General features: G+C 38.5%; 1 protein-coding gene across 3 annotated transcripts in view; it reads right to left on the reverse strand.

Moving 5' to 3' along the window:
* IRAG2 (inositol 1,4,5-triphosphate receptor associated 2) overlaps positions 1-16,639 on the reverse strand; it is a 111,270-nt gene that overhangs the window by 10,135 nt on the left and 84,496 nt on the right. For all 3 annotated transcript variants that reach the window (XM_055095843.3, XM_034936159.3, XM_008954307.4), the window contains 6 exons: positions 15,184-15,254; positions 10,517-10,574; positions 8,992-9,055; positions 8,879-8,906; positions 8,472-8,612; positions 1,617-1,751 (listed from right to left, as the gene is read on the reverse strand). In XM_055095843.3, the coding sequence (XP_054951818.1) occupies positions 1,617-1,751; positions 8,472-8,612; positions 8,879-8,906; positions 8,992-9,055; positions 10,517-10,574; positions 15,184-15,254 (497 nt within the window). The remainder of the gene's footprint in view (positions 1-1,616; positions 1,752-8,471; positions 8,613-8,878; positions 8,907-8,991; positions 9,056-10,516; positions 10,575-15,183; positions 15,255-16,639) is intronic.

Here is a 16,639-nt window from a genome sequence, read left to right on the forward strand (position 1 = left end):
CTAGAAAACAACATATTATTTGTGTGCTGATAGAAATGGTTCAGTAGAGTGGAGAAAATGTAAATGGAGAAAAGTCAGGAGAATTTGGTCCCATGACTCTGAGTAAATTAGTGGGGAAGGCTCCCATCTACAGCGGGGAAGGCTGGCCTTGGATAGGGTTAGAGACAACGCATCTTTAGGAACAAGAGCAAGGGAGTGTGTAAGGATTCACACGCCGGGAGGCTTTGTGGCAGTTTCCTTTGATTGTCCCAGTTTCCTCAGTGAGGTTGGAAGCAGTCATTACCTGTGTTTGAGAGAGAATATGGGGAAAGACATGACAGTGGTTTGAGGAGAAAGGAAAGGGTGGGAAATTGATATTTAAAAGAGAAGGAGGGTGATTGAGGGGAAGCCCCAAGGACCCGCTTGAGGTTTGTGATAATGAATTCAAAGAGAAACAGGTCAGCATGAGAATGTGACATTTTCCAGCTATGCAGGCATGAGAGGTGGAGAAGCGGATTTACTTGTAGATTCGCCAAATGAGTAAGACAAAGCAAGAAAGGGGTAAGTGATGAGGGGACATGCAAGGTAGTGAAAACTATGTTTAACTGTGGAGTATAAGCTTGGCCAGGAAAGCAGGATGGCCAACAGTAGCTTGAGGGACAGTGAAAAGGTGTGATGGGCCAGAGATTGATAAAAGAACTAAATATTTGTCTTCATAGTGGAAGAGCAACAGATAATACCTAAAACTGAAAATAAATCACTAAATGGCAGCATGAGCATGTTATTGAAAAATGTGAATGCAAATACAAAACAAGTAAGACAAAAGAGTTGAAAGTTGTTTCTCTGGATCACGGGAAATTAGTAAGGCTTATAGAGCTGATTGACCTTTTAAAAAACTATATGCATATATAACTTTAGTAAAAATGAAACAAAGAATAACAGTATTCTCTAGTGAGGGGTTAAAAAGGAACTAAGGTGTGAAAGTATATAACAAATGATCAAACTAAAATTACTACCACAATTAAATTTCTCCTTAAGAAAATATATTTTAACAAGTCTGCTTAGGTATAGATTTAAAAAATTCATATCTCCCCAGGTTTGCCCACAAAGAAATTTTGGAATTCTACTTCTCTAAGGACAAATACACACAGATGCATATACAAGGATATTTACTGGAGCATTGTTTATAACAGAAAAATACCAAAAACATCCTGAAATGATTGAATACAAGGAATTGGTTAAATAATTTATATCTACTCAACCAGTAGAATACCATAAAATGGTGACATGTGAGTATATAATTATATCACACAGAAAGTTACCTATGTTATATGATGAATAAAAAGCAGATTATAACACTATATAAGGGATTATAAACACTATAACACTATACATCTTGAAGAATATATTACAAAAATGTTATGATTGTCACTAGATCGTGTTATTAGATGTTTTAAACATTTTTTATTTGTATATTCCATTTTTTCTGTATTAAACACATATGTATTAAACACATATGTCTTATACAACAAAAGTATTTTTTAAAACTTATTCCTAGAAGTGAGAAATCCATAGTCTCAGGAAAAGTGAATCTTTTTTGTAATTTCATTCTAACTAGAGAAATGAAGACAGGTTACCTGATTGATGGCTCCCAACATCTCAGCCCTACTGGCCACTCGTGCTGCACACTGGCTAAGAAACTTTATACTCTTCTCCAGCTTCTTAATGATTTCCTGTGCCTGGTTGTCATCTTCACACAGAGGTGTTAAAGACTGTATAGAAAACAGCATATTAAAAGATATCTAACACAAGCATTCAGCGAGTGATTCTAACACTGACTAAGTTGGAAATGTGGATGACATTCTAATCTCAATTATTTCGGTGGAAGATGAAAAGAAGCAGCAAAGACCAATAATGAATGATACTGATATATTATTATCTTTTTTGGGTACTGGGTAGATATACGCAGGTGACCACAAATCTTTTATGTCTATTCTTGATCCCTTTTTTCTTTACTTCCCAAATTTGCCACATCTTTCTTCTACAGCTAATAGGATGGGCTGCAATTAATTGGTAATGGTAAAGAGATTATGCTTACAAAAGAGGTGAATGTATCATATAAGGAGCATAGGTTGGAATTTTAAGAAACGTAACCAAACATATTGGTATTAAAAATGTCTCTGACGACTATGCTTGTTCTTCCATGAATGATAAGGTATGACTGGGCTGGCTAGGTGAATATACATTCATTGCCTTATGAATTTTCCTCTCAATCCTGTGCCCTTTACACAATATGATGCCCTTCCTGATGAACATCCTTCTCACCAAAGTACAGACAGGATTAAGTGAATAACAGATTTGGAAGCAGACATGACACTGCTCATTACCTGTGTGATTGTGAGCAAATTTCTAAAACTTTCCCAAATCTAAAGCAACATGAATTTTAAGAGATACCACGATTTTGTATATCATTAAGAAAGAAAAGGCTGTCAATAAAACCATTAGGCACCACCGACTGTAAATTGCATCACAATTTTAGAAATGTTAAAAAAAAATCAACCTTTCTGATTTGCTGTTTCCTTATCTGGCCAGTGGGGACAATCATGTATCCTCTCCAGAAATACTGTCATATGATAGGTAAGAGATGCCAACTGCTTGTTGCACATTTGGTGCTCAATGAAGGACAACCACTTTTGAAACAGACAGATATGTATAAGTTGTAGTTAGAGAGTTGCTAACCAACTAGGATGGCAATTGTCAGACATGCAGTTTCTTACAGTGGTTTAAACCACCACCTCCAGTTGGGAAGGAAAGAGCAGATGTTAATTGTTAGCAAAACAGAGTATGGTCAACCAGGATTAAGCCATGAAGAAACAGAGAATCTGAACAGACCTATAACTAGTAGGAAGATTGAATCAGTAATCAAAAATCACCCAAAAAAGAAAAGTCCATGACTGAATGGCTTCACTGGGGAATTCTACCATTTAAAGAATTAATGCCAATCTTCATAAAACTCTTCCCAAAAATTGAAGAGGAATACTTCCAAGCTTAGTCTATGAAGTCCACATTACCTTAATGCCAAAGCCAGAAAAAGACATTAAAGAAAAAAAACTACAGACCAATATCTCTGATAAATATTAATGTAAACATTCTCAACAAAATACTAGTAGACTGAATTCAACAGCACATAAACAGGATTATACATCATGTACAAGTAGGATTTATTTCTATAATGTTAGGGTGGTTTAACATATGAAAACCAATCAATATAATATACCACATTAACAAAAAGGAGGACGAAAACCATATAGTCATTTCAACTGATGCAGAAGAAGCATGTGATAAGATTGAACACACTTTTATGATTAAAAAACACAAAAACTAGGAATACTAACAAAAAGATGCAAAAAACCACACATTCTTTTTACTATGTCACTGAAGTGCTAATTTAAAAAAATAGAAATAGGAGAAAATTACCTTAACCTAATAAAAGTTACATATGAAAACCCCACTACGATTATACTCAGTGGTGAAAGACTGAAAGCTTATTCCTTTAAGGTCAGGAACAAGGCAAAGATGCCCACTCTCACCAATATTATTCAACATAATACTGGAAGTTGTAGCCAGAACAATTAGGCAAGGAAAATAATGAAAAGTTATCCAAATCAGAAAGGAAGAAGTCAAATCATTTCTGTTTGTAGATGATATGATCTCATACATAGTAAACACTAAAAATTCCACCAAAAAAACCTGTTAGAACTAATATACACGTTCAACAAAATTGTAGGGTACAAAATTAACACAAAAAATTAGTTGTCTTTCTACACACTAACAATTTCCGAAAAAAATTAAGAAAACAATTCCCTTTACAATAGCATCAAAATGAATAAAATACTGAGGAATAAACCTAACAAAGGAGATAAAAGAGATGTACACCGAAAACCACAAAACATTTCTGAAAAAAATTAAAAAAGACACAAATAAATGGAAAGACACCCTGTGTTCATGGGTTGGTAGACCTGATTTTGTTAAGATATCTATACTACCCAAAGTGATACACAGATTCAAGGGCATCTCTATCAAAATCCCAATGGCATTTTTTTTTTTTTTTGCAGAAATAGAAAAATTTATCCCAAAATTCATATGGAATCTAAAGGGACCCTAATAGCCAAAACACTTTTGAAAAAGTAGGAGGACTCATACTTCCTAATTTTAAAACATATTACAATGCTACAATAATTAAAACAGTGTGGCACTGACATAAAAACAGACACATAGACCAATGGAATAGAATTAAAAGCCCAGAAATAAATGTATATGAAATGATCTTCAACCAGGGTGCCAAGAATCCACAATGAGGAAAGGATGGTCTCTTCACAAAATATTGCTGAGAAAACTCGATATCCACATGCAAAAGAATGAAGTTGGACCCTTACCTTACATCATATATGAAAATTAACTCAAAATGGATTAAATACCTAAAAGTAAGACCCCAAACTAGAAAACTCCTAGAAGAAAACATAAGGGAAAAGTTCAGGCCATGGGTTTTGGCAGTGGTTTCTTGGATATAACACCGAGAGCACAGACAACAAAAGTGAAAATAGACAAATGGAACTACATCAGATTTAAAAGTCTTTATACATCAAAGGACCCAGTCAACAGAAAAGGCAACCTATAGAATGGGAGAAAATCTTTTCAAACCATATGACTGATAAGGGGTTAATATCCACACTATATAAAGAACTCCTGCAACTCAACAATTAAAAATCCAAATAACTCAATTAAAAAATGGAAAGAGAGTGGCCTGATGGCCCTGCCACATTGAGTGCAGCCTCCCGGGCATGCAGGTCCATGATATTCAAAGAACATTTTATGAAGAATACATCCTGTGAAAGATAAAGCTGGTCAAAAGTGCAAGCCTACCAATGTGTTTGATTTTCCTAATAATTCTGCCGTCTCAAGAATTGGCAGGCTTGGTGAAAATGAGAAAGATGAAGAACCTTATGAAACCTTTGATCCTCCTTTACACAGCTCATCTATGTATGCCAATGAAGAATTCTCCAAATATTGTGGATTATCTATCACTTCAACTCCTCCAGGAAAAGAAGCAAAAAGAAGCTCGAGCACTTCTGAAAATGAAGGAAGTGAAAACGAATCTGCAAAAATGAGTGCAAAAAGCCAGGAAGAAACTCAAACTCAGCGATGAGTCTGAAGAAAGTGATGTGAGAAGAAAAGTTAAGTCAGTGGAGAAAATAAAGACCCAACAACACGAGGCTATTCCAACTACAGCATCTTCAGCCCTTTCAGAGAAACCAGCCGACTCAGTCACTTCCAAAACCATAGGACCCATTAATGCCCAGCCATCTGCTGAAAAAGACACACTGACAACAGAAAGTCAAGCAAAACCCAGAAAAAAGGGAATACATCTTATGGCAAAAGGAAGAAATCAAGAAGTGAAGCAACAGACTCAGATATTTCCAACATTGTGCATATTTGGTGTCTGGAAGGAAAGAAAACCAACGACATCATGGAATTGAATATTGTTTTGCCTGCATTTGAGAAAACCCTCGTCCAGTATAAACATAGAATAGAATCTAAAATTTGTAAGAAACACATCAATAAATTTTATTTTACTAGTAAAGAAGAACTCAACAAAATGCTTAAAAAGTCCAGATATTGAAAAATCTGAAAAAGAAGAATGCTAAGGTAATTTCAGATATCAAAAAGAAATGACAGCGTTTGACTGAAGTCCAGGATGAGCTGCTTTGGTTAGAGCCACCAACTGAAACAACTACAAACAAAATATTATGAACTTAAGGAGAGAACAGTCTTCCCTTAGGAATGCAGCTATTTCTTATCTAATTCAAAACAACTCCATCGGAAGTATTCAGATGTTCAGGAGAAAGAACCAAACGTAAAGGAAACATAAGATTCATCCAGCCTTCCAGGTGTTATTTAAAGTAGGAACACTTTTGGGAGCTGAAAATCTTCTGTGAAATATCAGCCATCAATGAGAGAAGCTCCTCCACCAGGAATGAGAGACCAGTCTACTAAAATATGCCTATAGAAAGAGTACTCTTATGCTACTATGTTACCTTCTGAAACTGTCGTTTTTTGTTTTGTTTTGTTTGTTTGTTTGTTTGTTTTGAGATAGAGTCTTGCTCTGTCACCCAGGCTGGAGTGCAATGGCATGATTTCGCCTCACTGCACCCTCCACCTCCTGAGTTCAAGCGATTCTCCTGCCTCAGCCTCCCAAGTAGCTGAGATTATAGGTGTGTCCCACTATGCCCAGTTAATTTTTTTTTTTTTTGAGATGGAGTTTCACTCTTGTTGCCCAAGCTGGAGTGCAGTGGTGTGATCTTGGCTGACTGCAACCTCTCCCTCCCGGGTTCAAGCGATTCTCCTGCCTCAGCCTCCCAAGTAGCTGGGACTACAGGCGCCCACCACCACACCTGGCTAATTTTTGTATTTTTAGTAGAGATGGTGTTTCACCATGTTGGCCAGGCTGGTCTCAAACTCCTGACCTTAGGTGATCTGCCTGCCTCAGCCTCCCAAGTAGCTGGGACTACAGACGCCCGCCACCACACCTGGCTAATTTTTGTATTTTTAGTAGAGATGGTGTTTCACCATGTTGGCCAGGCTGGTCTCAAACTCCTGACTCTGGTATCTGCCTGCCTCAGCCTCCCAAAGTGCTGGGATTACAGGAGTGAGCCACTGTGCCCAGCCCTGAAACCATACTTTTATAAATAAAATTTTCTTTCTGCTAAGAAAATAGAAAGGGACTTTAATAGACATTTTTCCAAAGATGATGTACAAATGGCCAGCAAGCACATGAAAAGATGCACAATATCATTATCCATTAGAGAAATACAAACCAAACCACAATAAGATACCACCTCACATCCATTAGGGTGGCTATCATAAAATCAAACAGAAAATAACAAGTGTTGGTGAAGATTTGGAGAAATTGGAACCTTTGTGCACCGTTGGTAACAATCTAAAATGATATAGCTGCTATGAAAAACAGTACAGTGGTTTCTAAAAAATTAAAAATATAATTACTATATGACCTAGCAAGCCCACTCCTGAGTCTAGATATAATCAAAAGAACTGTAAGCAAGGTCTCCAAGGGTCTCCAAGAGATATTTATACACCTATGTTTCTAACAGCACTATTCACAATAGCCAAGAAGTGGATGCAACCCAAATGCCCATCGATGAATGAATAGATAAGCAAAAATTGACAGCTACGAGAGAATTTTATTGAGCCTTAAAAAGAAGGCAATCCGCTCACATGCTATAATATGGATAAGCCTTGAAGACATTATGCTAAGTGAAATAAGCCAGTTACAAAAGACAAGTACTGTATGAATCCACTTACGCAAAGTCCCTAAAGTTGTCAAATTCATAGAGTCAGTAGGATAATGGTTACCAGGGGATGGGGTAAGGAGGAAAAGGGAAATTAACAGGTACAGAGTTTCAAGATCTGTTTTGCAACAATGTAAATAAACTTATATTGAACTGTGCACTTGAAGATGTTCAAGATGATAAATTTTATGTTACATATTTTATCACGGTAAAAAATAACGTGATTCTTTTCCATGGTTTCTCAATTTTAATGTCCTTCATCCAAAACTAAGCCTACTAATTTTCCAGCTCATCTCTAAATGTATGGTAACTTCACCATATGGAAGGATAATAGTAGTTGTTACACTCCTATGCACCCCCATTCTTCTCTCAGTACCCTACAGCAGGCTTGCCCATCATCTGCAAGACTGAATCAGTTATCATTCTCTTTCCTCAGTTAATCATAAATGGAAATAGACTCGATTCTCTTCTTTGAAGCTTAAAATTGATATTTCCTATTGCTCAGTTTTCTGTATGATTCCTTTTCTGCCTGAAATTTGAAAATCCAGAGAAAAGGCAGATGACTCATGCAACCTACTTTAAAAAGACATTTTTCATTTTATAGCTGATACTCTCCTATTAGTGAAACTTTTATTTCAGCCTGATCCTGCATTCTTACTTTCTATGATTCACATTTGGGTCAGGCAGAGCTTGGCACCTGGTACTGGTTTGGGTCATACAAGTAATTGCATATGTAATTATGAAAGTGTTATTGAAAATATGACCAAATGTTTTCTGTGAGTGTTTTTTGTTTTGTTTTTGAGACAGGGTCTCACTCTGTCACCCAAGCTGGTATGCAATGGTGTGATTATAGCTCCCTGCAATCTCCAACTCCTGGGCTCAAATGATCCTCCTGCCTCAGCCTCCCAAGTAGCTGGGACTACAGGCACACATCATCACACCTGGCTGATTTTTTTTTTTTTTTTTTGGTAGAGATGGGGTCCCACTATGTTGCCCAGGATGATCTTGAACTCCGGGCCTCAAGTGATCCTCCTGCCTTGGCCTCCCAAAGTGCAGGGATTATAGGTGTGAGCCACTGTGCCTGGCTAGACCAAATGTTTATATCCCAAATGTTCTGATTCTCACCTCTAATAGTTTTAAACAGTTAGTGATTTCTTTCTTCAAATTTTCTTCTGCCAAGTCACGGGACCTCTCTTCAAGCTTCACTCTCTTCTCCAGGGTAAACCAGTCACACTTAAATCCCAAAGATAATCTGAGAAATTCTGCCTGTTGTCAAAATAATGTGAGGGTGAGGAGGAGGAGAGAAAACCGGATGTGGTCAGATGTTTCAGTTTAATACTGTTTTATACTGAGGCATTTCTTTCTTCCCCCAGCAACATACTGCTGACATGCACAGGGTTCACCCGCACTGAGTCACAGCCAAGCCAAACAGACACCGAGCATATGAGAGCTTGTGCCAAAACATGAAGTGACTGTAGCAGGTGAGTCTGGAACACTTTTTTAAAAGGAAAAAAAATTTGCTTTAAACTCACCTCCACCTCCTTCTCATTAGCAGAAGTGCTGTAGGATACGACAAAAAACATATTTAAACATAATCCAACAGAAAAATAAAACATGTTAACATGCTACATGAAGAAGCACTTACTTCTCACTTTGTCTAAGGTTAACCGATTTCACGGTGGTTACAGGAAGAGGGGAAACCACAGAGTCTATTAAAATATAATAAAATATTATTTGGTTAAAAAGGCTTGACATGTAAAAGCACATTTGATCTAATGTTATATCTCCACTAAACAAAAGTATTTCATTTAAATATGTCTGAGATGATCGCCAGCTAATAATGTATGCACTTAAATTATAATGTTATGCTAAGCTACTGGGATCACAATGCCATTACAATCATTTGTTTATACCTCAGCATGTGAATAGTCTTTCATACTTAAAGATGTCTCAGAATCAAGCAACAGCCCAATTTGTTCTCTTTGCATTTGCATGTTTGCTATACCTGATCCCATGGCTAAAAGCCTAAACCTCCTACTGGTATCCTGGTTCTTCTTTGGATCAAGGCTTTATTAGCAGTAGCAGGAACAGTAGTAGTAATAATAGTAGTAGTAATAATAATACTGGTAACAATAACAGTGACAATAAACATGGCATCAACCATGGCTTTATTATATTGCCAATCACAGAGCAAAGCATTTTACACATATGATTTTATGACAACTTTACCAAGGACTATGTATTAGTTATTAAGAGCATTGGATTTGAAGTCAAACAAACTTGGTTTAAATCTGAGCTTTGTTTGAATCTTAACAGTTATGTGATCTTGAACAAGTCACAAAGTCATTAAGCCATCTAAGATAGGATTGATAAGATAAAGATATCTTATCATCTAAGATAAGATTGATTTTTTTATAATAGTAACTAACTTTTATGAGAACTTTGGTGCCAGACACTTAGAAAAGTGCTTCATACATATTAATTTATTCAATCCTCACAGCAAACCTTCTGTTGTAGATACTTTTATTGTCCACATTTTATAGGCTAGGCAACTGAATCACAATTTACCACCTCACATAGTATTTGGAGGACTAAATAAAACTATGCACATGAAATTAGCCTAGTTCTCAGCATAGAATATATTCTCAATTAAGTGTGCTTTTCTTCTTTTCATTTTCCTCTTGCAAATGAGAAAATTGAGACTTAAGGTTAGGTAACTTTCCAAGACCAATAGCTAGTCAGAGATTGATCCCATGTAGAGTCTCTATGACTCCAAAGCCTGAACTCTATCCACTATTCCATCCCAATGGAGGTAGGCTAAGGGGAAAAGCATATTAGCACTTATTCTGTAAATAGTGGCTTTACTTTTAGATGGGATACTAAAAAAGAACTAACAGTAGAGCATAGCATTTGCTACCAACATTCGCTTGGTTCTTAGTTCACAATAGAGCACCAGTTATTACAAGTTTTCTGGGATTGAACAGTCAACACAATGCAAATGTGGCTTTTTGAAAATGACACAAATGGAATCAATCATTGGTCCTATTGACTGACCTTATCCAGAGATGCAGAATTTGTAAGTGACATAGCTTTATTCAGACAGATTTCACCCACAAAAATATCAGCAGAGAACAAAAGTTCACATGGGGATTGAAAGAAACATTCCTTACCTCCTGAAGCATGTTCTTTTTTATGTTCTTCTATTGTTTCTGGTTCCTCTTTGGCTTCCTAAAATCATAAGATTTTACCGCTGTACATAGAGTGGAAATACTTCATAACCAGTCATTTTCCTACTTCCTGTCCTCTCCTAAGCCTACTCTGACAAAAACACTCTATAACAGCAGTCCCCAACCTTTTTGGTACCAGGGACCAGTTTCCTGGAAGACAGTTTTTCCACGGGGGTGAGGTGAGGGGGAAACAGTTTCGGAAGGAAACTGTTCCACCTCAGATCATCAGGCGTTATTCTCCTAAGGAACATGCAATCTAGATGGCTCGCTTGCACAGTTCACAATAGGGTTCGTGGGAATCTAATGCCACCGCTGATTTGACAGGAGGCGGAGGTCAGGGGGTCATGTCCCCTGGCCTGCCGCTCACCTCCTGCTGTGCGGCGCAATTCCTAACAGCCTCGAATGGGTTCTGATCTCTGGCTCAGCGACTGGGGACCCCTGCTGTACAGTTTTTAATGCTGTTAAGAAGGAAATAAAATTGGCTGCAAGGGCGCTTCCAATCTAGTTGAAGCAAAAAGGGCGTAAATACATGAAAAGATGCAAACATGATGCGAATTACAACAATGCAAACTAGGATTAATTGCCAAATAAATGAGATAGATAAACAAGTGCTCTTAAATAGGAAGGAGATGGCCAGGCGCTGTGGCTCACGCCTGTAATCTCAACACTTTGGGAGGCTGAGGTGGGTGGATCACCTGAGGTCAGGAGTTCAAGACCAGCCTGGCCAACATGGCAAAACCCCGTCTCTACTAAAAATACAAAAATTAGCCAGGGGTGGTGGTGCGGGCCTATAATCCCAGCTACTCTGAAGGCTGAGGCAGGAGAATCACTTGAACTGGGGAGGCAGAGGTTGCAGTGAACCGAGATCATGCCACTGCACTCCAAGCTAGGCAGCAGTGCAAGGCTCTGTCTCAACCAAAAAAAAAAAAAGATAAAAAGAAAGGAGAGTGGCACCATGACACCATGACTTGAGTAGCATGGAATTTCTGCAGACAAGGAACATGCTGAAGTTTGATGAAGAGGTAGGACTGGATAGATGAAAAGGTAAGGTGTGGGTGATATAGGGCTATCACATGGAGTTTTCTAGATAGGTTTTTGGAGAAATTGTGACAAAGATGGCTGCTAAGACAGTGTTATGTTAGGCTTTTACCGCATATAGATATGTTTTAAGGTCACATAAGGAGTTGTGTGTGGCTGCTGTTTCCAGCTCTTCCTCTCCCACTCGTGATCAATTAACTACTCTACCCCTTTACACAGCACTCCAAGGAAAGTGTTCTCACCAGCTATCTGAACTCCCTATTGCCAAATCCAGTGGATAATTTTCAGTCTTTATCTTACTTGACCTTACCATAGCATCTAAAATTATCTATCCATCCCTTCCTCTTGAAGATTTTTTCCCCTTGATTTCCCTGTTCTGATGCCCCAGCCCCACATCACTACAACAGCCCGTTCTCAGTCTCCTCTGCCTTCTCTAGTAGATATTGTTAGCCAGGATTCCATTATCCTCAGTGCTCCCTTCCTTCCTGCCACAGTCCTTGGGAAATCTCATCCACACACTTGGATTTTTGCTGATAACTCACAAATATATGTCAGCTTTCAAAAACCGCACAGGTGAGTTCATGAATATGGGTATGCAGCCGTATATAAAATCTCCTTACCGACTATCAATGTCTCAGGTCAGCCTGAAATTTGACTTGTCTCAAACTGATCTTATTTTACCCCACAAATTCTACTCTCCTTCCTCCTTCCCTACTGTCATGTTATTCTATTCATTCGGTAGGTTACGCCATAAGCCTGGGTATCTACCGTTTCCCATACCCGTGACATGTCATCATCCTCTGTGAATTCCACCCCTAAATATTTCTCAAATTTATCTCCTTTTCTCCACCTTCACTAAATTCATACTACCTTCATCTCATCTGAATTATTGCCAGAGTATCTTAACCAGTCCCACAACTTCCAATGGCAAATTGATCCATTATTTTAAAAAGTGTCTTTATGTCTATATATTTTTTGAGATGAGAAGGAATTTTATTCTCTCAGAAGATTCTACTATGAAAGAGTAAAGGACTTGAATTTTCTTCTGTTCATTTTTTACTAGGAGCAACCATTTTCAGCCTATGTGCTAGCCAACACTATATCCTACCTATACAGCTGGCCCTCTGTATTTGTGGGTTTGCATCTATGGATTTAACTAAAAAAAATGTAGTTAGGCCTACAATGGTTGTATCTGTACTGAACACACACAGATTTCCTTTCTTGTCATTATAACTATTTACATAGCATTTATACTGTATTAGGTATCATAAGTAGTCTAGAGATGATTTAAAGTATATAAGAGGATGTGTTAGTGATATGGGAGGTGGGCAGGGAAGTGCTGGATAGAGAAAGGCGGGGTCCCCAGTGAGGGCTCCACCCTCAGGCCTGTGCCTGCAGACGTAAGTGAGAACAGGCACTCCTGTTTTTGTGTCTGAATGTTGTATTTTCCAAGACCACTCTGGCCTACCATGCCCCTCATCCTGTGCCAACATAAACCCGAGACCTTAGCGGGCACACAACACAAGCAGCTGAAGTGAGCACACAACACTGGCAGACCAGCAGACTGGCAGACTGACAATAGTGGAATGACATGGCAGAGAAAAAGAGAAGAGGGGGGATGTCTGGATGCCAAGGGGAGTTTAGCCTGGGGCAGTTGGAGAAGAGTATGGCCTCTGGGCAGCCTGACTCCAGGGGAATACCCCCTTCCCATTCCATACCACCTTCCCACTCCATCCCCCCTTCTGGCTCTGCATCCATCTTACTGAGAGCCACCTCCACCACTCAGTAAAACCTTGCACTCATCCTTCCAGCTCACGTGTGATCTGATTCTTTTGGGACACTGAGCGACAGCTCAGGATACAGAAAGCTGTCACACTGGCCCTCTGCCCTTGTGATAAGGCTGAGGGTCCATTGAGCTAATTAACACACAAGCTGTCTGCAGATGGCAAATCTGAAAGAGCTTTGTAACACACACTCACTTGGACTTTGGGAATCACAGACACTGACCCCTAGATGCTGCCAGGGGGCAGAGCCCAAAAGCGCTTGCCCTGGCCTCTGCAGCTTCTGGTCTGCATGTTCCCCCTAGGGGCTTGAACTATGGGGTGATTAAGCAGGTGAGACACACCACTGCTGCATGTCCTGCAAGGGGAATCAGGGAACTCTCCCGTTTCATTAGGTTATATGCAAATACTATGCAATTTTTATATAAGAGACTTGAGCATTCTCTGATTTTGGTATCTGTGGGGTTCTTGGAATCCATCGCCTCTGGATAACAAAGGAAACGAATGACATCATGTCATTGTTCCAAATCACAAATCCAATCATTTCACTATCTTCAGAATGAAATGCTGAAAAATTTTCATCTACTTTTTTGCCCCAAGTCTGTGCCATGGCCTCCTCTTAACTTGAGTTAGCTTGCATGGGTCTCTGTTTCTTGCAACCAAATGCTTAACTAGAACAATGCTTGTATATTGAGAAGAAAAAAACAATAATACACACACACACACACACACACACACACACACACACGCACACCCCTCCATGCATACAACATAGCAAGACATAAGCAAGACCCTTGAAGAATCATGAAATTAGACCTGTAGTTACTCTTTAATGATTATTAATTCATAGAAGTGGAAATGAGTCTTCTCTCTCTCTCTCTTTTTTTTCTTTTTGAGACAGGGTCTTGCTCTGTTGCTCAGGTTGGAGTGCAGTGGCATGCTCATTGCTCACTGCAGCCTCAAACTCCTGGGCTCAAGCGATCTGTCTGCCTTGCCATCCTATATAACTGAGACAACAGTCAAGCACCACCATACCCGGCAGATTTGTTTTTATATTTTGTAGAAACAGGGTCTCCCTATGTTATCCAGGCTGGCCTTAAACTCTTAGGCTCAAGCAATCCTTCCACCTCGATCTCTCAAAGTGCTGGGATTACAGGCATGAGCCACCACTCTGGGCCTAATGAATTTTCTCTTTAAGGAAGGAATTTAACTCTTTTCTCTAATCATTTCCAGCTCTCCTTATGTTTTATAGAGCTTTACCATGCAACTGTAAAACTTTCAATGCCATTAACACGGTACTTCCTCCGTGACATGTTTTCTGGCCTGCCATCTCAAGCATTTTTTCTTTCAAAGCACTAAGCACACTCTAATTATTCAGTAATTATCTGTTTCTTCACCTGATTAGAACATATCGTTAGGATAGATACCACCGTTTTATTCAACTTCATTTATTAATGCATTCATTTATTTAAGCAGTCCTCTACTGAGAAATATTTAGCTTGTTTCCAATTGACTTTTGATGAATAAATGAGTGAGCAAATGAATGAATGAACAATAAATTAAGGTGGAGCTAGGAGATCCTAGTTCTGATCCTGTTGTGTGACTTTAGACAAGTCACAAAAACACTTTGGCCTCAACTACTTTGCCGATAAAATATTAATTAAATTATATGAACTTCATAATATTTTGAAAGGATAAATGAGATAATACTTTTAAGACTACTTTTTAGAGGGATAGTTCTACCATTGTAAGATACCACCACCTTTGTTGTGAACATACGTATTTCCTTACCAGATTTAATATGGTTTTATCCTTACTCGTAGAGTCTTGGAATGCAATATTATCACGAGCTGGACTTGTGCCTGTGAGAAACAGGAAACACACAAAGCAGTTAGGGGGGCAGGAGCAAGTAAAAGAGGAGGAAACAGTGAGAGTGGCAATATGGGCTGACCAGTAACTGACAAAGGTCTTAACATATGAGACAAATTATGAACTACAAAAAATGTATACGTGCCCATTGACTCAGAATTAGGATGGAGCAGCTAAGGCCATAAAAGATTTCTTAAAAGAAGTGAACATCTGTACAAATGGCCTTCTAATAGGATTTTTTAAAAATCATTTTTTAGGCTGCTGCTGCTTTTTTTAATGGAACACATGACTGGTACAATAATAGAAAGTGGAGGGCGGAAGGATGAACAATTGGTAACTTAGTAGCTTTTTTAATAGCTTAACAAATTTTCTTTCAATATTGTATTTGCAAGGCTGATAACAAAAAATATGATATCCTTCTAAAACATGGTACCTTTCTAAATTAAATGTCATGAAACCAAGAGGAAAAGATGCACTTTTAACTTGTGCCATTCCTTTTGGTAATTTCTGTTTATCTTTATGTACTTTATTTGTACTGAAATGTACCGGATAATTATTCTCCTGTTTACTCAGTCCATTGTCCTACATTTAGTTCAGTGCAGGCACAAAGGTCAGCAGACACAGGCAGGTTTTGTTTCTTCCTTTTTAAGAGAAAAATATTTAAAGCATGTATTATATTTGTAAAATTTATATGGAAATAAGAACAAAATGGTAAGCAATTTCTTCACAGCTATACAATTTTTTTCCTTATGAAAATTTTATTTTAGGTTTTTTGTTTTGTTTTTGTTTTTGTTTTTGTTTTTTGTTTTTTTTTTGAGACAGGGTCTCACTCTGCCACCCAGGCTGGAGGGCAGTGGCTCAGTCTCAGCTCACTGCAACCTCCGCCTCCCAGGCTCAAGTGATCCTACCCCCTCAGCCTCCCAAGTGTCTGGGACTGCAGGCATGCACCACCATGCCCAGCTAATTTTTGTATTTTTTTGCAGAGACGGGGTTTCACTATGTTGCCCAGGCTGGTCTTGAACTCTTGCGTTCAAGCAATCCTGCTGCCTCAGCCTCCCAAAGTGCTGGGATTACAGGCATGTGCACCGTGCCTAGCCCTTACTTTAGTTTTTAAAAAATTTTAGGACAAGTAGTAGATTCATATGGTTCATAAATCAAAAAGCGTAAAAATGTTTTACAGTGAAAATTTTTCCTCCCATCCATGACTTCCAGAAATCCAGTTTATCTCCCTAGACGCAATGTTATTAAATTTTGTCTAGCTTTCCAGGGATATTTCATGCATACATAAAAACTTTTTCTTTGAGACCAGCCTAGGAAACATAGTGAGACCCCATCTTCACAATCTTTTTTTAATTAGTCAAACGTGGTGGCTTGCACC

The sequence above is a fragment of the Pan paniscus genome, chromosome 10 (assembly GCF_029289425.2).
Source record: "Pan paniscus chromosome 10, NHGRI_mPanPan1-v2.0_pri, whole genome shotgun sequence".
Classification (NCBI taxonomy): domain Eukaryota; kingdom Metazoa; phylum Chordata; class Mammalia; order Primates; family Hominidae; genus Pan; species Pan paniscus.